We start from the raw sequence: 25,127 nt of genomic DNA, 5'->3' as shown, positions 1-25,127 counted from the left end.
AAAAGCTTGATTTCCAAGTTCACTTGTAGATTTTGGGACAAACGAAAATTTTACACAGATAAAAGCCACCAAATCATTTTACCCAGCAGGGGGAGCTCAGAGTTCAAACACCACATACAGGCTTAACTTACTTTTGCAATTATTAGTGACGCCACGACTAAGAAACCTCAGAATTCTTTAACAATGAAAAATGCTCCCTATGGGAAGAAATAATTTCCATGTAGGATTTCTGGGAAGACATGAAATCCATCCACTCCTCTAGATACCAAGCCAAAACCAAACCCGTTGCCATCTAGTTGATTCTGACTCAGAGCAACCCTATGTGACACAGCAGAACTGCCCTGTAGGGTTTCCAAGGAGCAACTGCTGGATTCGAACTGCCAACCTTCTGGTTAGTGGCCGAGCTCTTAACCACTGTGCCACTAGGGCACTCCTCTAGATACCTATAACCCACTTCCATCGAGTCGATTCCGACTCATAGCGACCCTACAGGATAGGGTAGAACTGCCCCACAGAGTTTCCAAGGAGCGCCTGGCGGATTTGAACTGCTGACCTTTAGGTTAACAGCCATAGCACTTAACCACTAGGCCACCAGGGTTTCCCCTCTACATATAAAGCCCCCTCAAATCAGGTCGGATCATCCGGGTGGCTAATGCAGGTCTGCACATGGGCCCTGAAGCTGGTCTCAGGAGCATCTGCACAGACCCACATAGAAGGACACTTTATAAAGGGGGGACACCAGGAGTCACCGTCTCTACCTATTACAGGGATGCTGGAGAGCACACCCATCACACCACACAGCACACCTAGGTTAGGAAGACTCAACAGGACCTAGAAAACCTGCTGACAATGAATCCTGTCTCAATCTCTGCTTTGGCTCCAGGAGCCTTCCAAGTGCACCCACTGCCCTCCAGCAGGTGCCAACCCCAGACTCTGTGCCTTTCTTACCCGTATCTCTTCCATATTGTGTATACTTTGGAAGCCCAATTCAATTCCTTTAGGAATAAGGTTAGAAGAAGACAAGTGATCTGAGAAAACAGCCAATCAAACTCCATAGTGCCTGCCTGGTAACTAACATACCTTCTCCATTGTGAGCTGCTTGAAGACGGGATAGTACTTGTGCAAACGCAGTTTCCTGAGCCAATCTAAAATCCCGTTTTGCTCCTGGGTCTGAGGGCTCTGCAGACTGGAAGACATCAGGATGGTGGGCGAGGTGTCCATCTGGGCTCGGTAGGTCAATGCCGAGCCGGCGCCTGGAGGATGGGCACAGTGGGGCAGGGTGGCAGCCGCACTGGCAGAGTGCTGCATGTGGTGCTGGGTGCTGTTCTGGGGAGACGGGATGCCAGCTACTCCACACACGGGCCTGCAGGGACAGTGGACAGGGGAAGCATGGTGCCTATCACCCAGAAGGATGCAAGATCCCCCAGCTGAGCACACAGAGCCAGCTCTCCACTCCACACTGCATCCAAGACTACAGTCCACCACCAGACAAGGGACACACAACAGGCATTTCCTGCTTCTGCCCCTCCCCTCCACAACTACCACGGTAGTCAATGGATCTGCAGGCCTGTCTGTGGACGTACATGTAGGTGTGCACACATGTATCTGGGGGCATATGCTCAAAAGTATGTGTGTACATATATATCTGTATGCATGTGCTTCAACATGTCTATATGTGTACATGTTCATATGCATGTGTGCACACATGTTCTTGGAAGCCATGTGCTCGGAAGTATGTGTGTACGTGTGTATATATGTATTTGTACGCATGTGCTTAAGAGGAGGCGTACGTGCACCCATACAATTATCTGTCGCCATCAGACTTTGGGTTGAGCCACCTAGTTTCCATTATTCTAAATCATGCAACAGGTCATCACAAATTAAAAAATGACTACTGAATCTTCAATATTCCAATCAATGTTTTAGAAGAGTAAAGCCTGGAAGGAGCAAAAAGCCTTCTCCTCCCTGCCCTCCCCTCCCACACGTCCATTTTTAATGAGGAACCCTGGGAACTCCAACTCCAGTGGTTCAGGGAGCCGTCTTCGAGAAATCACAAACTGCACGATCTCTATCCAGTTCTCTCCCCATACTACTCAAGACTAAACGAGAATGATTTAACTCAAGAAACAACTGTTTACACACAACTGGAGAGCCGTTTATCATAGCAAATAAACTTTGTAAAATCCTTATATGAAATCTGCTGGGGAAGTGGGAGGTTTCTCACCTTCCAGACACGCCCATCATGGTACCTACTTTAGAAAGGGAGGGGTTGCCAGGACCTACAAATGAAAAATAAATATGATAAAGATGTACAGACAATGAAAATACCTTGATTTTTATCTAATCACATTTTACAAACTCACTTGGACTTTGAAGCTGTTGGGTGGGAGATGAAGTGCTGAAAAATTTCTTAACATGGTCGTTTCTTAATATTTGAGAAGGCAATGAAGCCAAATACCTAAAAATTAAACAAAGCGATCATATTAGCATTAAAATGGTATTATCAGAATTAACTGGGATTAAAAAAAAAACCCACTGCTGTCGAGTCAATTCTGACTCATAGCAATGCTATTGAGATAGGAAGTTTAATTTTCAATTACGAGAAAATATTTAGAGAATAAAACAGAAGTGCCATAAACTAATATTCTTCTAGTTTCCCCGTATTTCACTTCTTTTATACTTTACACTGTATTAATCAAGTATCCAAAGGAGCCCTGGTACGGGCAGTGAACTGTAATGCAAAAATGATCATCAAAACAAGCGCGCTGCAGCCAGTAATAGGTGTGCTGAGGTGGCGATCCTGGCCCAAGGCAGCGGCCGTCTCTGCACGTACACAAAGCCAGTGGCCACTACCGCTGTGTGTGTCATGACATGACCAAGGGCCCAGAGAAACTCTTCCTGTGACACTTTTTATCAGACCCTAGTTTTAACATGGAAGAGTCTCAAATGTCAGCTGCAAAACAAATGATACCAGGTTTCATAAGACTGTCAAAAGGACATCCATCAACTGATGATACATACCCTGAAAGTCCTTTACTCACATCCTCCAAATCTCCTGGAGATTTTTCAGATCCTTCACATTTCCCAAACCAACATGACAGAGTGTCCCCTCAAGAGCCCCTTGCGTGATTTGAGCATCTCGTCCCTGGGCCTGCCTACCCTGCCCTCACTGCCCTTAGTCACCACAGGGCCCCGGAGGGAAAGGGCCAGAGCTCCCAGGAGCTGGTGATCAGAGCAGCCCCTTTATTCCGCAGTTACCTCAGGTCCGCTTCCAGATCCATGTGGTTTCGCTCTACATAAAAGGAATCTGGGCCAGCTAAGCAAGGAATGAATTTCTCCAAATTTTCTTCAGGGTACAGCTGAGATAACTGAAAAAGATGAAGATATAGAGGAATATGTCAAATGATGGAAGACAGAAGACGACGTCATTATCAAACATACGAGGTAACACACTGCTCCTGCCTTTTAAATAAACTTAGTACCTAGAGCTTTAAATACATAAAGCACTATATAGCGAAGTATGGAGCCCTGGCAGTGCAGTGGTTGAGAGCTACAGTGAGCTGCGGCAGTTCGAATCCACCAGCTGCTCCTTGGAAACTCTATGGCACAATTCTACTCTGTCCCATAGGGTCGCTGAGTTGGGATTAACTCGAAGGCAATGAGTTTGTTTTGTTTTTTTATATTATAGTAGTCATTCATTTTACATAACTTGAATTCCTCAATTTAAGGAAAATGCAGGCAGGTATTAGGTGATGCCTTCTCATGGTATGATCTAATGCACCACCTCTTAGTCATTTTAGAGTTCTATATCCACTTAGAATGTAGAAAGCCATAAAGAACGTAGCTCCCAAAAGAACATCAAGAAAAGACCAGATAACCTACACAATCAAAACTCCCCGGAACTATCAGCAAGCTGAGGATGCAAGGCCACCAATTGAGTGGAATCTTGAAGAAGTGCCAGCCCCTTGAGGAGAGACAGGGCACGTGGACCATCCCCCCTCTACAGAGCATGGACGGAGAGGGGCTGCCTCCCAGCAGGGAAAACAAGCCGGCTGGGATGGAGCACAACCTCACAGGCCAAACACGGACTGCATCAACACACAGCCAGGAGCCCCTCGCGGGGGTGTGTGCCCTCTCTCACAAGCTCTTTCCTACAGGCAGAGATGGGGACAGGTAGGAGACCAGGGAGGGCCCCTACTGGTGGTACAGGCGGTCGGTGGCTGCCTCTCAGGGCCATGCATGAAACCCTGTGCATTTCCCTGGACACTTCTCTCATCTGAGCAAAAGCCTTATACCACCAGGGGAGGGGGCAAGATTGCTCCTGCCCCCGAGCCCAAGCAAAGATCCCTAGCTCTGGGGTTGAGGTGGTAGGATACCTTTCTGCTTCTGGCAAAAGTGAGGGCGGGGGGAGTGGGAACTCTCCTGCCACCAAGCCTTGGGCAAAGAGCCACCACTTGTGGGAAGGGTAAAAGCAAACCCTTTGCCCTGGAGGAGCAACAAGAAACCCTCCTGGGCCCAGGACCTTGTGTCAATACAAAGTAGAGATCAGCTACTGCTGGGGTAGGGACAGGAATGCTGAGAAAAGTCCCACCCCTGAAGCCCAGGGGCCCAGGTACTGCCTAGAACTGAGGCTGGACCTGGAGAATGGAGAATCCTTTCCTCAACCCTGCCACAAGCCTAGCACCAGGTAACAAGCAACAGCAGTGTAACCTGGGGGAGCAGAGAGGAGTTCCCTCTATGCCACAGGCATACAAGGACTGCTGGAAGCTGAGGGTGAAACAAGATCATGAAGAAGAACCCTCCACCACCTAAGGCCCCACTCCAGGTACAAGGTCACAGCAGCCTCCGCTGGAGAAATTAAAGCCTGTGGTGCCCTGGAGGTAACCAGAGCAACAACCAAACCCAAACCCAGCTCAACTCCTGACCTGACCACACTGAATCAAGCACCCACACAAAGAAGTGTGGCCATTTCCAGACACATATACATTTACCTCAGCCTCTATACTCTTCTAAACATGAAGCCTAGCATTGAATCAAAAATTGCAAGATATACAAAAAAACAAAGAGGTGGGGGGGGGGGGGGCAGGAACTACCGTCAAGAAATAAAGCAACCATCAAAACCAGATTCAGAAAGAACCCAGACGTTGGAACTATCAGACCGGGACTTTTAAATAACTATGATTAACAAATTAAAGAATCTAGTAAAAAATGTGAACATGCATGAACAAATGGGAAATTTCAGCAGAGAGATGGAAACTTTAATATAAAAAGAGTCATATAGAAAAGCTAGGACAAAAATATGAAATCAGCAATGAAAAATCCAGCAAATTCAACAGGTCCATGGGTATGGCAGAGGAAAAACAACAGTGAACTTGAAGACAAGACAGCAGAGATTACCCAAACTGAAATACAGAGTGGAAAAAAGTAAGAAAAACTAAATGAGTATCCAAGAACTGTGGACAAAACTGAAGGTCTAAGACACGTGTAATCAGCATCCCAGGAGGAGGAGGAAAGAGAGAATGGGGCACACAAGAATATGTGAAGACAATTCATGGATGACAGTTTTCCAAAATTAATGAAAGACAACAAACTAGATATCCAAGAAGGGCAGAGAATCCCCAGCAGGAAATTTATTAGCAATTTTAAACACCTAGACAGAAGACTAATGAAAGGCCAAAGTGCCAATCAGCTGAGTGGAGTGTAGAAAAGCTACCTTTTTACCAAATGAATGGCTAGACAAAAAAAGGAAGGAATGTGCAGTGTTCTGAATGTTATAAAGGATTAGGTGAATTCCCAGGTGAGTATTAATAACCCTTTAAGGCGTGCCGGATAGGCTGAAAGGATCAGCATAAACAAACAACTCCCCACCCAAGCCTTTTAAATATGATCTGCCTATGCAATTTTCTCCTACAGGGTTATATCCTTGATTTTATAATGAAAATGTAAGACTCACTCTGGAGATGCTTTAGATATGTTATTCCATCCCTACAACAAAGGTGATTATTTAATATGCACAGCTATGTCACTGGACAGCAGACTTTGGACATGTATATACACATGTACATAGAGGTAAAGAGGTATGACGTAGTAGTGGAACCCTTTCATCAAACGGTATTTATTGAACCAATTGAAAGATTAAAAGAAAAAAATGAATATGTAAAATAGATAAAGGTGGAACTAGGTGAACCAGGTGTTAGGGGCCTTTATCTCCAACTACTCAACCAATGGTGTGTGGCCTCTTGTCACCCCTCTTCCTCAGCTTTGCTAAGGCAACTTTGGGGTTGAATAGTAAAAACCAAAACAAAGAAACATAAACAAGTCATTTGTGCATGCCACATCTTTCTGCCTCATCTCATTTTCAACAACCAGAGGGAGTAAAGATCTATAAAGGCATCAGGGATCATGTGTTTATGGCAATACACCCTATTAGACTCAGACCTTGGACTTCACTGTTGATAGTATGAATTGACACTGCACTCACTATGCTAGTTGAAGAAAGTAATCCACTAAAATTACTCTACAGTATTATCAACCACTAGGGAAGAGGATTCTTGCAGTTTTTGTAATAGCCCTTAAGTTACCTTACCTTTGAAATAAATTCAGTCACTTCAGAGGAAGATTTGGTTACTGATGTTACTGAAGAATCAGACCACAAGACCTTAAAAACAAACAGACAAACCTTAAAAACAGACACCACATACTGAACCTACAGCACACGTGTCATTTATTAGCTGGTGCAGGTTTAGTGAGCACTGTGCACCTCGAGAAGGGAGTGTTTACACACTCCCGACCTGTTAAAAAGGAACATTCACGCAACTCAAGTCCATTAATGCTCAACTTCTGCTGTGTGCCATTCTTCAAATACCACCAAATTACTCAAGCATGGAGTCTAAAGCTTGCTCCTCAAAGTTCTAGAAAGTGTTGCCAGTTACAACTGTGTGTGCCAGAGGACATTATCCTCCTTAGGGAGGCACTCAACTTTAGGTCCAGAACCACAAAATCATCAGAAATTCGCCCATTCATCCACACACCAGGTGCCCGTTATGGGTTAGGTGCTCTGGATACACTGACAAATGGGACAAGGCCCCTGCACTCAGGAATTCACTGACCAAACTGTGGGGGTACCTATGAGTAAATCTATGGTACAAGGACAGGAACAGCAGGCAAAACCATGGTGGGGAGCAAGGGTGGGAAGAGGGAATCCAGGGAGAAAATATCAGAAAAGGCTTTCTGGAAGAAGTCCTACAAAGCCTGGTATGCCAAAGACTGGGCTGCAGCATCCATTTTTGCTTCCCAGCACTTACTTTGGTTGGTAATTGTATTTCATTACTTCATAAACATCCATCTCCCCAGTGGACTGTGAACTCCCTGGGGGAGGGATTATGTCTTTTTTCTCCATTTTCTCCCAGTGTGGATCACAATGTTTACCATGTCAGGTGCCATACGAGTGAGAGGAGGGCGAGAGAGTGCTTTTCTGTGAGAGGAGCTTTCTGTTTTGAGAACAGTGTGAGCTCAGCTGTGAAGGGCAAGTACAAAGTCCACGAACTGAGTAAGATGGGCAGAGGAAACAGGACATGTAGCTGAGAAGTAGGCAGCGGCGGTTAGATTAGGAGGGGTTAAACCATGACATAGTCCCTGAAGTCCAAGGGAAGCCAAGAAGGATTTTATGCCAGGAAATGAAATAAGCAAATGTATTTTATTACCCCAAAAGGAAACATTCTATTTACACTTACTCCTCACTTACTGAGTATTCTGTTATCCAACATTCTGCATTTATGACAATAGTAAAAAATCTACTATCTGACTATTTTGCACATTAACAACGTACGTGTGGCAATAACAAATGCCAAGTTGTAAGGCGAGAGTAATGCTGGCTGTGATGGTTAAGGTTATGTGTCAACTTGGTTGGGCCATGATTCTCAGTGGAATGGCCATTGTGTAATGATGTAGTCATCCTCCATTTTGTGACCTGATGTGGTCGTCCTCTATTTTCTCGTAACACCTGGTCTTTGGAACCTAACCATGTTAATAAGTGAGGAGTGGGTATTTAGTGATTTAGAGCAATTAGTCCTGGGGGATATCAAGGATGACATTTGTCCCCCAGTCCCCATCTGCTGAAAAATGCCCCCATCACATGTACTTCCAGAAGCCTCTGTCCCCCTTGGCCTGGAAAGGCTGAACCATGTATGCTGAGATTTACGCTCATCACTTCCTGGTTCGGTAGTGGTCACACCATACAGTGACTGTGAGTGGGTCTGCTCCACTAAGCTCCCATCAAATACAAGTCAGCTGAGGAGGCACATCTTCTTCACCTCTCTACTGCTAATGTCCATTAGAATGGACTGGCCATTCTTAGATGGATCATTGCTACAAATGTGGCCTTAACGCCCAACTCTTATCCACTCCTAAATAAGAACACTGAACCTGCTTTTCTGTCTGAAAAACTTAAATCCTATAACACTGCCATAGATTGAATTGTGTCTCCCAAAAATATGTGTCAACTTGGGTAGGCTATGATTCCCAGTATTGTGTAGTTGTCCTCCATTTTGTGATCTTCCTATGTGTTACAAATCATAATCTCTGCCTGTGGTTAAAGAGGATTAGGGTGGGATGTAACAGCCTTGCTCAGGTCACATCCCTGATCCAAGTATAAAGGGAGTTTCCCTGTGGTGTGGCCTGTATCACCTTTTATTTTACAAGAGAGAAAAGAGAAGGGAAGCAGCGAGAGTTGGGGACCTCAAACCACCAAGAAAGCAGTGCTGGGAGCAGAGCGCGTCCTTTGGACCCAAGGCTCCTGTGCAGAGAAATTCCTGGTCCACGGGAAAATCGATAAGGACCTCCCTTCAGAGCTGACAGAAAGAGAAAGCCTTCCCCTGGAGCTGACACCCTGAATTTGGACTTCTAGCCTACTAGACCATGAGAAAATGAATTTCTCTGTGTTAAAGCCATCCACTTGTGGTATTTCTGTTATAGCAGCACTAGACAGCTACTAGACAAATACTAAAAAGAAGTTTGGGAGCAAGGTTAATAAACTGCTATGCACATACAACAGCAGTAACACCTATGATTAAAGGTGAGAACAATTCTGGTCTTTAAGACCTTCTACTCAACGCACTGTTGACAACGTACGTTTCAAAGTAAAATACATAATGGAAAACTTTTCTGTACAACTCATTCTTTGAGAAAAGCCTGATCCCATTTTGAGTTGTTTCTTTTCTTCCACACTCATACCACATGAATGCATTCTAACCCACCTATAAGATGAAATCCAACACCTAAACAGTAAGTACACCGTGAACGGGTTGCTTTATGTTGAAAGAGACAATCTGCCTTCACCGACAATTATGTTCTTTAGGTATGTAAGAGTACCCTAAGTTGCTTGTTCCTGGTGTGTTTTTCTTTTACTACTTCCAACTGAGCTGGTACTTCAACCTAAGCAGGTATAAAGCAAGAACTGGAAACTAACATCCCACTTCTAGGCTGAATTCAGCACCATTACACTGCAAATGATTCGGCTTTTCGTGCGATGAGGTAGGTACAGAAACTGCGATCACCTAGAGACCTTCGTAGCGACTTGACACTACTGTAACATCCAAGCACACTGTTTATCCACTGCTTATCATATGTACTAAGTGTCCATTGTCCATGGGTTAGAAATTTAAAAACCAAACCAAACCCTGGTCTTTCCTCAAAGTCTGAGAGGCACAGACATGCCACCTGTCTCCAGCACCCCTCTTGGGGACTCCACTCCATGTGAACGTACTGAAACGGTCTGAATAGCCGACAGCCAAGAGCAGTGTTCTTACCAGATGTGGATGCTTATATGTTAAGTGAATGAACTGAGCATTCTCACTGCTTATTTGAACAGAGATATTTCAAGTAACACTTGCTATTATCCCTAAGAAGTAGTGTTCCTTAAAAAGACTGTGACAAGCTACTATTCTGAGGCAGAAATACCCTCTGCATTTTATTACTGGAACCAATCTTGATATCCAACGTCAAGTGTGTTAATATATACGACTGAATGAAAACCACCTTAAAGACCATGACCAAGGACAGGGCCAAATCACAAGAGGCAGGCTGAAAACTTTTACTTGGTAGATTCTTTAGGTTAATGCATTTAGACGGCACAGTTTTATGTAACTACAAAAAATTTTAAAATTACTTTTCCCTGAAAGACTATATCCATCAAATGGTGTGTACATTCAGAGGAATAAAGAAATGGTTAATCCCAGACTAAACTCTGGGCCTGTTCTGGATGGAGATCCCCTGCCCCTCAGCTTCAGGGGTCAGCATCCCCCATGGGAACCGGGCCAGACTTCCAGTAGAGAGGGTGGATTGGAACCACTCCCTGAACTCCAGCCACTTCACAAGCCTCGCAAAAGTGACACTCAGGGATTTCTGAGAAGTGGAAACTCGAGGCAAGGAAGCTGAGCAGGAGATGTGAAGCAGAGACCCTCCTGGGGCTGACTCACTCCTGGGACGAGGGCAGCACGTCTGCATCGCGGCAGCACCTGATGAGCCTTAGCAAGGTGAAGATGAGACTACGGCAGAGGACTCATTCAGAAGGTGCCTCGGAAGCAGTCAGAGCCCCACAGAGCCATACCTCGATTCTGGAAGATGGGTAGCTATCCTCCTCCCCACCTTGACAGAAGCCTGGAGCCAGGAATTTTATGTGGTATTATCAATCACATGTCAGAGTAGACAGCTAGCTACCCATGACATGTCAGGGTTGATGGATAAGGACATTTCCAGACACAGAAGCCCCACAGCATGTACGTCCCCAATACCCTTACTAAGAAGGTACTAGAGCAAGTACTCCACAAAACAAGGGAATAACCCAAGAAAACAGATGTTGTCCAATCCGAGAACAGAAAATCCAAGTCAGGAGAGGGGACAGGCTCGCAGGCTGAAGACGAGGGGAGGCCCCAAGATGAGAGCCTGCCATGTACACATCCTAGGTATGAAGACCATCAATCGGGTCCAGGGTGGAGCAGGCCAGAGGGCTCCAGAAGCCAGAGTTCCCAGGGCCATGCAGACAGACTACTAGCCTGTCCGCTCGCCACAGAGGAGTCTAGACAGCGGGCAACGACGCAGGGGTGGAACAATACTTGTCATCAAGCAAATGAAAAAGAGACAACTCCAGAGAAAACAAAATGTGGGCAAGAAAGGAAAAGTAATAGAAGCATACCTCACGGCTCTGTTATGGACAGTGTTCAGTCACACCAGTGCCAACACCAAACCCTGCTCTGATCAGGGCTAGGCTCTGAGCACCGAGGGGAAGCACCATGAGAGCAAGGCCCTGCTACTGCGGGCACTGTCTTCCAGTGGACTCTTTAAACCATGCACACACATGTGTATCTGACAAAAATATAAGCTAAATTAAAAATAAGCACCAGGACTCGTCCTTTGCTAACAGTGATGAGACAGTCACAACAGCTGAGATGGTTTTTAGATCCCAAACTTTTAAGATACGGCACTACAATAAATGTCTGGGTTTTTAAGGAAGAATGGTACAATAGTTGTTTTTTATATTGTTTTTATAGTTCTATGCCAATAAAACTCTACAGTCTAATAGGTGTTTCAAGGGTTTAGGTAATCTTAAAAAAAAAAGTCTAAAATACTCCAATTTCTCAACAGGGAATTTGAAAAAGCTACTCGTAAAATTTGGACATCTGCTTCCAGGCTTACTAATTTACTAACTTAACTTCTTCAGTAAACAGTAACTAACAATTATAATTTTTGCACAAACAAAACCAAACTCCTTGGGAATGAACGGGAAACTCAAACTCCTATTTGCAGTCGCTCTATAAATCCTGCTATCATTTTAATCCAGTTACTTACAACTTCCTAGAAAAGAGTAACCTTTCATTTTATCCTGGAAAACAATGATACACGAAAATGAAAATGAAAGGTGACTAAGGCTGAAAAAATTGGTGGCGTATGGGAGAAGTGATTTTATTTCCCCCATAAGAAGTGAAGGCCTTCAGAAAATGCTCCTTTGAATTTTCCTATGTTCTTACCAATGGACTTTCATATCTCGTTAAGGTACAGTAGGCCCTCCTGGTAAGGGGCTGTTCTGGTCATGGCATAGTAGCTATTTATTTCTATGCTGCTTTCCATTCTTTCCATTCCCACCACCAGCAGTGTACGAGAGCCCCAGTTCTTCCACACACTCACCAACACTTAGTTTGGGCAGTTTTTTAATTCTGGCCATTCTAACTGGTATAGTCGTATCTCAGTGTGGCTTTAATCTTATTTCCCTGACAATTAATGACGTTGAACATCTTTTCACATGCTTATCTGCCATCAGTATAGCTTCCTTGGGAAATGTCTGTTCAAATCTTTTGACCAGCTTTTATTGGGTTGTTATTACTGAGTTCTGAGAGCTGGGATCTAATTCTGGGCTCTCCGTTCCGTTCCACTGGTCTATGGGTCTATCCCTCCACCAATTCCACGGTGATGACTAGAACTTTCATTTTTTTGAAGTCGGTAGTGTGATTCTCCTAATGTTTTTCTAATTCTCCTAATGATTTTTGCTACCCTAGGTCTTTCTTTATAAATTTTAGAATCAACTTGATTTCTTAAATAAAAAAGAAAGAAAACACATCCCACTGAGATTTTTTATTGCATTTGCTTTAAATCTAGAGATGGGTTTGGGGAGAGGGGACATCTTAACAATATTGAGTCATCCAACCCAATGATATCAAGTTAGTACCACAGTATATCTCTGTATTTACTTAAGTCTTTGATTTCATTAGTATTTTATACTTGCAAGTATATTAATATCACAAATAATTTACTACACTTATACCTCACTTCATGGTTTAGGTTTTTCCAATTGTTCATTTCTAGTACAGAAAATTACAATTCATTTGTATATAGACCTTGTATCACGTGACCTGGCTAACTAATTTATTAGTTCTAGTAGCTTTTTTGTACCTTTTTTGGAGATTTTCTTTGTAGATGATTATCTGCAAGCAGGGGCAGTTTGTTATCTCCCTTTCCAGTCTACGTGTGCCTTTTATTTCTTCTCCCCTATTGCACTGGCTGGAACCTCCAATGTGATGCTGAATACAAGTGGTGAGAGCAGACATTATTTGCCTTGTTCCTGAACCTGGTGGAGAACACACTCTGTCTCTCACCATTATGTGACGTTTTTCCTAAAGCCCTTTCTCAAGTGGAAGAAGTTCCCTTCTATTCCTAGTCTGCTCAGAGTTTGTATCCAGAACGGATACAGACTTTTGTCAAATGCCTTTTCTGTGCCTATGGAGACAATCCTGGGAAAGAGTAGAGGCGAGAGGGTCTGCATCTGGGTCCCGAGGAACTGCAGCCATCTTAACAACCAAGGACCAGGTAAACGAGGATGAGCCTGAACAACAAAGGAGGCTGAGAGAAAGCAGACAAGAAGGCAGAAGAGAATTTCCAGGACGAATGAGCATTCAGTAGTGTTAGCTGCTGCTAAGAGGTCAAGTAAGACGAGGACTGGAAACTACCCAGTGGATTTAGTAACATGGGGATCACTGGTGACTTTGATTAGAGTGACTTATATAAACTTGTAGGAATATGAGCCAGGGTGGTTTGGCAAGAAAGTGGGAAGGAGTGGGAGAGAGCAATTTTAGACAACCATTTTGGAAAAGGTGGTATGAGTGGGAAGAGAACAGCAGACTGGTAGCTGAAAAGGATGTGCGGGGGCATTTAAGATGGAAGTTGGGTGTGCGTTGGGTTATCTTCTCCGCCTGCTACCTGCCAGCTTACCTGCTTTACAGAACTACAGAATCTGACAGCTGCTAGGTACGATCGGCCACGGTTAACTGTCAGGAGCTTTTACGTGACAGATGCGTAGATAACACACCCTACAAGCAGCCATTTATTTGAGCGTGGACAGGGACAAGTCAGTAGCAGTGACTTAACACATACAGTTCAAACTGTGCAAACAGGCAATGAGTTCTGTAAAGAAGACAGACTTTAAAAATGCTAATGATCACATCCTTTCTCTGTGCCTTTAGTTACCATCCAACAAATGCAGTTTTGGCTCTAAGTATCTTGGGCATATCAAGTTAGCACCCCAAAAGAAAAACGAGTTGGACTGTTGGGTAGTGAAGGATTACCAATGCCGTCACCACAAGAATACCTTATCAGTTATTATACCAGGAAAAGCAAGCTTTCCACATATAATTGAAGCTTTTCCTTTAAATGCCAAAACATTGCAGCGGAACCATTTGGGGTAGAAAACGTCTTAATCTGAGCGTCTGGCCCTTGTGACAGCTGTCACTGTTAACACAAGCAGGAGTCTCTACACTAATGCAGCAAGCTCAGAGCTAGCATCAGGCCTGGAGCCACAGGCTTCTTCTGAGTTGTTAGTTTGCTTTCTGAGGACTCGGAGCCCTATGTCTATCCCTGCCAGCTTACTGCTCCTCCCCTTCCTGGTTCCAGCTCTCCCCTCCTCCTCTGAGGAGAGTCTGTTTGCCACAGCTCATGGCTTTAGAAAACGGCTGTCGAGAGTCATGCTGTACAAAGTTACCACATCTCACAATGGACGACCCTGATTTCCTTGCCACAAATACCTGGACTGAGAACAGGGGCCGAATCAAAGGCCACTATCATCAGATGGATGTAAGCGAAGCCAGCCATTCCTGAAATGGCTTGATAAACACACTTTACTAAATAATCACTCCCCACTGAAGGCCAAAACAGACTCCTTATCAGTCCCTCTCTGAGGATGCTGAATGTAAGACACAGATGACCAAAGACAGGAAGCTGTAAGGTACAACTGCTTCTGCATGGGCCACAAGGTTACTCGAATTGTAGTTGTCTCAGGGTTTAAGAGGGCCAGTGTGGTATTTCTCAGGATCCCTGTGAGACCTGCTGCACCGGGCCAACCTTGAAGACATTGGGATCCAGAGCCTCTGAGGTTGCTGAGACCCCAGAGCTATGGTTACAAGCCTCCCTGAGTACATTCTCAACAATTTCCAATACCGAATTTTTTTTTTAAGGTAATTTAGTCGTCTTCTTACACTTTGAAAAAACAAATCTAGAGCATAACAACTGATTCTCACAATGCTATACTGCCCAAATCAAATGAAGATTTTATCCTTTCAGTGGTAAAAGTATTTAAAGTATTTTGATGTAGCTACATTCTTTGAAAAATTAGTAAACTGCGCCTAGTATACAGCCCTAACAATTCTGGGAGCAGATTTTCATTACTGACCAGGATTCAATAATGCATCCAGTCAAATGAGAACCTAACACAGCATGACATGCACGTGATAGAAACCAATTGTGAGTGGGGACACGCCAGCCAGAGCGCATTCCCCAGCCTCTTCCACAGCTAAGTGGGACCAAGAAACCATGTTCTGGCCATTAATAAGCGGCAGTGTCTAGTGGCTGCTTCTAGTAACACCGCTTAAAAGAAAGATAAAAAGTAGCTTTCCCCCACAATCCTTCCTCCTGAATCTTGCTGCCTGGGATAAAAATGAGAAGACAAGAGCCCTGGCTGCCACCCTGGACCATAAGAATGAGGGCCACATCTTGGGGATGTCAAAGCAGTCCCTAGAGGGAGCCTGGGCCCCTAGGTTTTTATGGAACACAGCTGCCACACTGACCCTGGGTCACCTCCTTGTAGACTATGATATGAGAGAAGCAGACTTTCACGTTGTGTAAAGCCGCCGTTACTGTGTATCTCTGATCTTAACTCTAACATGAGTATATGTCTCAATTTTCATGTAATCCACCTTCACTGACCAACGACCAGTAACTGGGCACACCAGCATGGAGGCCCTCACTGCACAGATGCGGCAGCATGGAGGGCCTCACTACACAAGCACGCCAGTGTGGAGGCCCTCACTGCACAGACGCGGCAGCATGGAGGGCCTCACTGCACAGACGCGGCAACATGGAGGGCCTCACTGCACAGGCACAGCAGCGTGGAGGGTTCTCACTGTGCAGACGCGGCAGCATGGAGGCCCTCACTGCACAGACGCGTCCGCATGGAGGATCCTCACTGCACAGATATGTCAGCGTGAAGGATCCTCACTGCACAGACACGTCAGCATGGACGCCCTCACTGCACGGGTGTGTCAGTGTGGAGGGTTGTCACTGCACAGACGTTCTGACTGTGGAGGCCCTGACTGCACAGATGCGTCAGCATGGACGCCATCACTGCACTGGCGTGTCAGTATGGAGGGGCTGTCACTGCACAGATGTGGGAGTGTGTGGGCCCTCACTGCACAGACGCATTAGCATGGAGGCCCTCACTGCAGAGGCCGAGGAGCTTTTGCCATCTAGGGTGTGCATGAGAAGAGGAGTGCCTCTGCTTTTAGGTTAAGTACTACACTGCAGCCGCTGTGCTAAGTGCTCTGTATGGGTATCTCATTTAATACCCTTCTTTACAAATGGGGAGCCTTAGTGGCTCAGTGGTTAAGCATTTGGCTGCTAACCAAAAGGCTGGCAGTTTGAAACCAACAGCTGCCCCCTGGAAACCATATGGGGCAGTTCTACTCTGACCTATAGAGTCCCTGTGAGTCGGTTTATTTTTTTGTTTGTTTGTCTGTTTACAAATGGAGACATGGGCATGGAGTGTTCAGCCACTGTCCTAGGTCACAGAGCTCACAGAGGGAGAGAGAGAAAGGAGTCCTGAACGTCAGGCTGTTCCAGAGCCCACACACCCTTCCCCTTATAGGTGCAGGGAGGAAGCAGCCCCCCAGGCCAGAACCCCGACCACCCCCATTGTGAAGCTCAGCTGCCAACGGGACCGAGGTTCACTTGCCTACCTCCCACAGCACTGGCACAGGGCTTGGCAAACAGGCACATCTGTTAAATAACAGTAGCTATTGGTGGTAAATATTTTCTTCCTACTCCTTAGAGGAGAGAGAGAGGAAAAAAAAAAAAAACTTAGCATCTTACCTCAAAGGAACATTCAACATTTCTTTCATTTTTTTTGTGTGATAATCCCTTCAGGTCTATCTTTTCAACACTCACTGTAAAAGTAAAAAAACAAAATTATAAAAATGAAATAAAATCTTAAGCTACATGTAGTTATTTGGCATTTGACACTTTAGCAGTTTTCACACAAGGCTGTCGCACTTGGTGTTGTTCAGTCGCTTCTGCAGTGCCCCTGCCCTCACACAGAGTCAGAAACTTTGTGGGAAGGAAGAAGGCTAACATTTAGGTCTGGCAGTAAATTTAAAAGTAAAACAGAAGACACAAGGAAAAAAAACAAAAACGAAGCATAGAAAAGAAAGAAAACGGATTTGAAAATAGAACCTAAGTTTACTTGAATGTGCAAGAATACCAGCTCTGGTTATAAATGGGTCTTTGTGCCATCCCCTGTGTTAACCCTCAAAGGTTATGAATCAGTTCTGATTTATGAAACACTAATGTTCAACGAAAACAGCCGTAGTGGCAGAGTGGTTAAGTGTTTGGCTGCTAACCAAAAGGTCAGTCGTTTGAACCCACCAGCTGCTCCCTGGCAGAAAGATGTGGCTGTCTGTTTCTGTAAGATTACAGCCTTTGAAACCCTATGGGGCAGTTCTACTTTGTCCTACAGGGTCGCTATGAGTCGGCATTGACTCAACAGCAACGGCCTGGGGTTCAGAATGCTCAATGCGCTCAACTGTGATTGTTTTAAACACAGTTTCTCAGAGCACAGTCACCCAGGCAGTCTTACTTGTCTTCCTGTCATTGGAATACATGCTCTCCCCTGTACGACAGGGCAAGGATGGGGGTGATCAGGACACTGTTATAAAGAAACAACAGACTGCTAACACTGCCCCTAAAGAGCACAAGGACTGTCAAGAGAGTGTAGTCACACAAGATGGAAAAAAAAGTAGCAATTTTAAGAAGGCAACTTAACAGAATATATAGGGATCGCTATGAGTAGGAATCGACTTGACAGTACTGGGTTTGGGTTTTTATACACAATATAAAAAAAAAATCTAAACATGAAATTCACATCTACGGTAAAATGAAATTTATTCTAGGCAGCTCTAAACTAACTTATGATTTAAATCTTTAGGAGGTAGCTAAAACGAAAAAGGAAAGGAGAGAATAAAATTGAAAAAGACACAACCCAATTTATTTAAACACGACAACAGAAAATGAACCAGAATTAAGCAACATCAACCATAAGCGTTTAAGAGAAATGTACAGTAAGAGGAACGAGCTAATACCCTACAGGATCCTTTTGCAGGCTCTTAAAAAAAGAAAACTGTATCTGTGACTGCAGAGAGATGGACAAGGACACTGGGGCCTTCGCAACCCAGTGGGCTGGGCTCCTTCTTCCCAGGTGACTTCCATTTCAACACTCACTCTACTGTCTGGGGTGCTATGCCATGAGCCCTAGAAGGTGGAGACTGTGCACTGGCTAAACAAAGATAAGCACCCGCCACTCACTGAGGCCCTTACTTAGCCCTGGCTGTCTCTCAATGTGTCCCTCACGTTCAGCACAGAGCCAGGCACACTGCAGACACCAGACACATGTGGGAGCGAAAAGATGTACAACACACATCAGATGATATACTTCAGCTGTCCATCTTGATCTGCATCACTTTACTGAATTTGCTGGAGTGTGTTAACAATGGCCTTTGCTAATACATGACATTAAATGCACAAGACACTTACATTCACCTACGCTGTCAAAATATAAGAGAGGGAAAGAAGCAGGAAAGGAATGAGAAAGTCCATAACTGAGTACAAGGTGTCACTAAAAAAAGGAAAACCCTTGGAGAACAAAAAGGAATGCTGTGGCAGAAACGGCTGACTGCTCACCCCAGAAGAACTGTTCTCTAATGATGGACGATTTATCCAGCTATCACATTTCCCAGCCTCCCTTGCAGCTCTGACTAGATTCAGGCAAAAGGGATGAAAACTTTGAATCAGCCCTGAGAGGACTGTCGCATTGCACCCCCTCAGCTCTTCCCTGCCATACCATTTGGGATAAGGACTACATGAGCGGCTGGAGCCAACTGCTAAGGTGGGCAGACAACCTGACAGAAGGGGCGTGCCAGACACCCAAGGTAGCCACCCTGGCTGCTCCCGCTCTGTGTACAACACCTAGGCTCTCACCTGGCCTGGTTCTCCTCCTTCCGTTGGGCTTCCCTACTGTCCTCAAAGTGGGCACAGCTTGTGATTACTTTGGCCAGTGGGTCACAGGGCACAAAGGATCTGCCATTCTAGGCTGCAATCACAATCTTGTGAAGAATGATTTAACAATCAGCCTTGAAGATGTACAGGGTACAAACACACGGTGCCCATGTGAAATGAACAGAATAGCATGGCTTCTTCCTTCCTTCCCTGAGAAAGATGGGGGAACACAGCAACCAGTCTCAACATCTAACTTTTTCTACTGTTTTTTCACGGTTAACTTGAGCTGCTAACCTGTCTCCCGCACTACCGGTGCAGGAGTACGGGAGCGTTCCAATTGCCCTGTGTGCCTGTCAAGCTTGGTCTTTTTTGTTGCTGTCTTTATTTGTTGCCATTCTAGTAGGTGTGCACTGGTATCACATTATGGTTTTAGCTTTAATTTCCCTAATGGCCAAAGATGTTGAGCATTTTTCTTGGTATTTACTTGCTATCCAAATGTCCTCTCGGGTGAAAAGCCTATTCAAATCTTTTACCCATTTTTCAATCTAGGTTTCTTCTTATGAGTGAATTGCAAGGGTTCTTTATACATTTTGGATATAGATTTTTGACCGAATACGTTTTGCACATATTGTCTCCCAATCCGTGGCTTGTCTTTTCATTTTCTAAGTGTCTTTCAAAGACTAGTTTTTAATTATGATGAAGTCCAAGTTTCTCTTTCACAGTTCACGCTTTCTGTGTCCTAAGCGATCGCTGCCTAACTCCACATCACAGACTTTCTCCTACGCGTCCCTCTAGAAGTTTCACAGTCTAGACACATTTTGAATTAATCTTCATATGGTACAAGGTGAAACTGCTCATGTATTCAAGATAAAATATCCTTTGTGGACTTTAAAAGAGGACGAACACTGAGTGGCCATTCTTGGTCTGACAGAGTCACATCTTGGGGTGTGACACGTGGCTCCTTCAGCAGGGAAGTATATGAATAAACAATTTTCTCTACTAATTATACTTTTAAAAGCTGCTTCTCCTAAACCGTTCTTAATGTTTGCCCACTTTTCTCCAACCCTGAGCCTCAACCCTCTCAAAAAATAGAGGTGGGTCAACTGAAACAGGAAATCTCTAGTCACGGCATTTCCTTGGGATTTCCCACAGTGATAGAAGCCTGCACCAGAGCTGAACAAGGACACTAGCCGTCCAGTTCACAGCCTGGAGCTGCAAGAGGCCACTCGAGCAAACCCTGGCACAAGACCAGAGCAAGAGCTTCAAGGGCGAACCTTGAGCAAAGCCCCCTGTGGTTTTTCTCAGGTCTAGTGGGTGCCTCGAAAGAGAAGGGGGACAGAGGAGTAGGAAGAACATGCTTTGTTGAATTTATATCTCCCTGACATGTTAGCACACCTGGGATCAGTCTTAGATAAGACTCAGAGCAAGGAATGATCTCCACAGTTCTAAAGGGCTGCGCTCCCATCTGCTGAAGGCCCACTGATCCTGCCAGGGCCCCCATCACCTGAGAGTCCCCTCCTGAGCCTTGGCCGACTGGGTCAGAAACACACTGGGCTTGTACTGACATGCCCTCGGGATGATAACAGGAGGAAGGCTTTGCCTCAAATTGGGATTTCAGGCCTGGAGTTTAACAAATTGCAAAATGAAGCCTTACGTGTGCAGGGAGGATCCCATTTTAACAAATGCCACCAAGAAACTGAGTTCAACATGTCGCCATACTAACAACCATTAAAAAAAAAAAACCCAAATTCTGCTAGTATCTATTCTTTCAGCAGTTATTTCTATTAAGCATGTGCATATGGTATTATATTTTAATATTACACACAGAAATAAAATACTTTAAATCTGTTATCTTTCAAAATGTTACGCATGTGATTTGCATTGCAGGAAAGAAGAGAAAGTAAAAATTTTTTAAAAGACACTCTCTGGTGTGTTCTGGACTCAAAAACATGCCAAAGGTGGCCTTGCCTTGCAGCTGCAACACAGGACAAGTTCACACTCCCACCCTACTCTGTGACAGAGGCACAAGGGAAACCATCTGATAAAAGGAAAAGGATCATTTCTACGCCATTCAAACAGTTAAACATAAATACATCTGCCTTCTCAGGCCTCATTTCTTCCCTTTGGCCAAGACTCCCCCTCCCCTTTCCAGGTACCGTTTGAAAAGTGGTGTGTAAAATTGTGGTGTGATGGATCACTTTTCTGTAGCCCTTCTCACCGTGGTCTTGTAACTCCCACCCAGGTGACTGGATGAGATTGTGCGAGTAGGGTAATTGTGGTCCACCAAGGGGATTGGTCAGTTTTGCCTTAAAATAGAGCCAATTCCAGAGTACAGAGAGGATCCCACCTCCACCACCAAAGAACAGGCAGAAGCAGAGAGCGCATCTTTGGACCCAGGATCCCTGTGCTGAGAAGCTCCTGGAACCAGGAGACAGAAAGAGAGAGAGAGAGAGAGCTCAAGAAGCAATGGGTGGCACAGAAACGACAGCGGGGGATGGTGTGGTGGGCTTTTGGCCCATGAAGCGAGAAAGCTAAGCGCCTTTGGGCAGGAAGCTTGCTGGCAGAGTAGAGTGCCTCTGGGCACTTATCAGCAGCTCTAAAAGAGCATTGTAACACTTGTTCCAGCAGGACAGAGGCTGAGGGCCAGAGAGAGGTGTGCCTGTAAGGGCAACTGGGAAGAGGCTGTCCTCATGAAAGAACTATATTCTTAGCGTTCCTGAACCTGAATTATAACCTGTTACTTCCCTAATAAACCCCATAATCAGGAATATTGTCTGTGAGTTCTGTGTGGCCATTGCAATAAATTATCGAACCCAGCACAGAGACACAGAGTCTTGTGGTAGAGATGGTTGGTGTCAGAACTGGTAAAGATGGAAGAGAGAAGAGACATGGCTGATCTCCACCTCACGGAAATCAGCCTTGGGCCATTGATCTTGATTCTCTTCCCTCCTTGTGAAGTTAGGGGAGTCAGACTCCGCCCTTACGATATTTGTACAAAGATGAAGGATGCTTTTTCTGGATTCTAGAGTGGCTGGCCACAATAACATGCAGACATCATTCAACCACACACACCCCTTCAGCCTCTTACATGGATCTGAATACCCTAAGACTCTGAGATGTGACATTGCAGCACCCTAGGACGACCTTCCTCACTTTCTGGAATGAAGCCACCAACACCACTGCTCCAAGAGGCATTCCCCCTTCATTCACTACTTCTTTTTATATAATCCCTTTATCCTCTCCTCTCCCTGTCAGAAGAATCAGTTCATGTTCCCATGGGTTTGGCATTTGTGATTCCATAGTTCCACAGTTACTGGCAAAGCTACATCTAGAGCCCAGATCTTCCTAACACCTCGTTCTGTGACCTTCTAGCTACACTGCACTGGTGTTCACAGCTTATGCAAACGTCAAAGAGGCCACCCCACATTCCACATTCCCTAAGGGCTGAAGTCACAGCTTTTGTCCCAGCTTTATTTCTAAAAAGTAGACCCTAAGACTCATTGTGTAGCCATAGGCTTCTTGAAGCACCAGCTTCTGATCCTGCTTTCAAGGTCTCCTTAACAACAAGGACAAAGTAGGAAAACCATCACTAAGAGTTTAAAGGTATCCATCACTTCCCCTCTTCCACATACACGGGGGCATTTTTTTCTCCTCAAAGGTAAAATGATACAATTTATGTTTTTAAGCAGCATTTCTAAATAAGCCAAAATATTTTTTCGAAATTAACGAGCCACTTATCAAACACAGTGTAGTTTCCCAACTCTCAAACCACACTGAGGTCTTTATGTCCTACTTCTGATTCAAAATACTGAAGTTTCTCAAAAGTTCAATACAGCGGACTCTTCAAGCTTCCATATTTTCTACAGGCATGGAGACTGATCTTTTATGGATAACTTATGGGGAACATAATGAAGAATGGTAAGGCTGTAACAAGTTAGCGTCATCACCCCACCCCCTCCTTGCTGGCTCTTTTCTAGAGGTCACTTGGCAGCGTACTAGAAGAACTACGTATCTTCAAAACATAGCTTTGTGCTACATGAGATACTCAAGATAACACATCAAAAACAATTACGTTAAATATCCTCCCAACAGCCAATCTCCTGTCTGCTGCACAGGTGTTTTCCAAAGTGTCTTCCAAGGAATACCAGTTCTGTTTAGATGCTCAGGACCACTCCCCCAAAAGTTTCACACTAAGAAGTTTGGGGGAAAAAACTGAGAAGCACTGCATACTTTACCTCCTCCTTACAGACCATCAATGTACATTAGCCTATCAAAGGCTCTGAGAAGTCCTGCAATAAATATATCTATTACAAAACAGATATTTCTGAATTTTTTCGTATCCTGAGCATTCCTGAACTTTCTTCTTCTAACATGTATTAACATCCCAAAGAACAACTGTTCTATGGAACATACTTTGGGGAAAGTTCTAAGCTTACACTACCCAGTGCTGTAGCCACTGGCCGCGTGGTGTGCGACTATTTAAAGTAAATACGTTAGAATTGAAAAAAATTTAAAAGTCAATGCCACATGAGACTAGTAGTTACCATGTTAAATAGCAAAGATAACAACATTTCAGTCATCACAGGGCATTCTATTGGACAGCACTGATCTAAATAAACCAGGGCTGGCAAGAGGCAGGTGGCCCACCCTCCACCTGTTTTTGTTAACAGTTTTACTGGAACGCACACAAGCCTATTTGTTCACATCTTGTCTACGGCCGCTTTCTGCCCCACAACAGCAGAGATAAGTTGCTGGGACAGAGACTCACGGCTTCCAAAGCCATATGTACCTATCTGGATCTTCGAAGACAAAAGCTGCCAATCCCGGCTCTAAACCAATTGTTCATTCACCAACATACATGTATTAGGCTCTCGGTACTGGGAAGTTAGTATTAGACAAGACCTGATTCTTGCAGTCTGTGGGTTATGGTCTGGTGGGGGAGAAGAAGCTTCACTTACTAAGTATTATTCTTTTTTAAGACTCCCAAATTTAGTAAAGTTGCATCAGGGTAGATATGCATTTTGGAAGATAGTAGAATCCATTTGGTTTAGAGCATTTTAAGCTTATAATGCACCTTACAGGAAAGAATTACTTTAAAAAATAAAAATATATCTTTTCTGACAAAACAAAGAAAGTACGACATTTATAGGCTGTACACCTACCTCCCTGTCTTCATTCAGTGAAACTACTCACTGTTCTTGTTTTACTTCCTCAGTCAGACTGTCAGCAAATAAACTGCTTTTATGTTTTTCCACGTCAGTATTTTTTTAAACTTGCCCACAGTGACATCGCTCTCACCCCTATCTTTTGGTTTTTTAAACAATAGAATTTACACCATCAATGAACACAGAAAAATGCGGTCAGCACATCTTCCCTGGCCACAGAGTACCAATGGGTACCTAAATATTCCAGGACTGAATAATATTAAGGTTTATGAAAAAAGTAAAAAAACTCCATCTGGCCTGGAAGCGGGAAATGACTCATCTGGAGAGGAAAATGAGAAAACCAGACGAACATTATTCAGCTGTTTTCAAATTCAAGAGGCATTTCAAACTCCAGACTCAAATGCTGGTGAGTCTTCTCTGCAGTCTTCGGACAGCCCCATGTGTGGTATGTCAGCTCCCTGGACGGTGCCATTGAGCCCGTGTGGGCCGGCTCCCGGGGAGCCTCCACTGCAGCACAGCTCTGCACCAGATGAAGAGTTCACAGCCAGCTGTCTCCCCGGTGGATCTCTCCTGCTACCCTTCCTGAGAACAACACTGGGGTGGGGGTGGGGGGGCTCTGAAGATGAGCAAGGAAGGACAAGAGCAGTGGCTTTCACTCTCAGAAGGGATCCCGGCATCCAGTGTGACCGGCACAGCAGCTGGGGGGGTGGGGGGGGCACCATTCATTAAGTTTAAAACTGGTTAAGCACTCTCTCAATTTTGTAGCCATTGAAGACCAAGGTTATAGAAACAAAAACAGCATGGGAAAATGCTTATAATATCAACTAAAAAACCACGAACTATGTTTAAAATGATCATACGTTTTGTTTAAAATAAAAA

General features: G+C 44.6%; 1 protein-coding gene across 4 annotated transcripts in view; it reads right to left on the bottom strand.

Moving 5' to 3' along the window:
- Window positions 1-25,127, bottom strand: part of ZCCHC14 (zinc finger CCHC-type containing 14) — a 77,088-nt gene that overhangs the window by 7,098 nt on the left and 44,863 nt on the right. For 3 of the 4 annotated variants that reach the window (XM_023558088.2, XM_064273679.1, XM_023558090.2), the window contains exons 3-8: window positions 16,906-16,979; window positions 6,587-6,658; window positions 3,259-3,368; window positions 2,364-2,458; window positions 2,225-2,279; window positions 1,081-1,363 (exon numbers count right to left, since the gene is read on the bottom strand). In XM_023558088.2, coding sequence (XP_023413856.2) covers window positions 1,081-1,363; window positions 2,225-2,279; window positions 2,364-2,458; window positions 3,259-3,368; window positions 6,587-6,658; window positions 16,906-16,979 — 689 coding nt within the window. The remainder of the gene's footprint in view (window positions 1-1,080; window positions 1,364-2,224; window positions 2,280-2,363; window positions 2,459-3,258; window positions 3,369-6,586; window positions 6,659-16,905; window positions 16,980-25,127) is intronic. The other variant, XM_023558089.2, reaches the window with a different exon arrangement.

The sequence above is a fragment of the Loxodonta africana genome, chromosome 21, assembly GCF_030014295.1.
Source record: "Loxodonta africana isolate mLoxAfr1 chromosome 21, mLoxAfr1.hap2, whole genome shotgun sequence".
NCBI classification, from domain to species: domain Eukaryota; kingdom Metazoa; phylum Chordata; class Mammalia; order Proboscidea; family Elephantidae; genus Loxodonta; species Loxodonta africana.
This window is presented reverse-complemented; position numbering and strand designations above follow the sequence as displayed.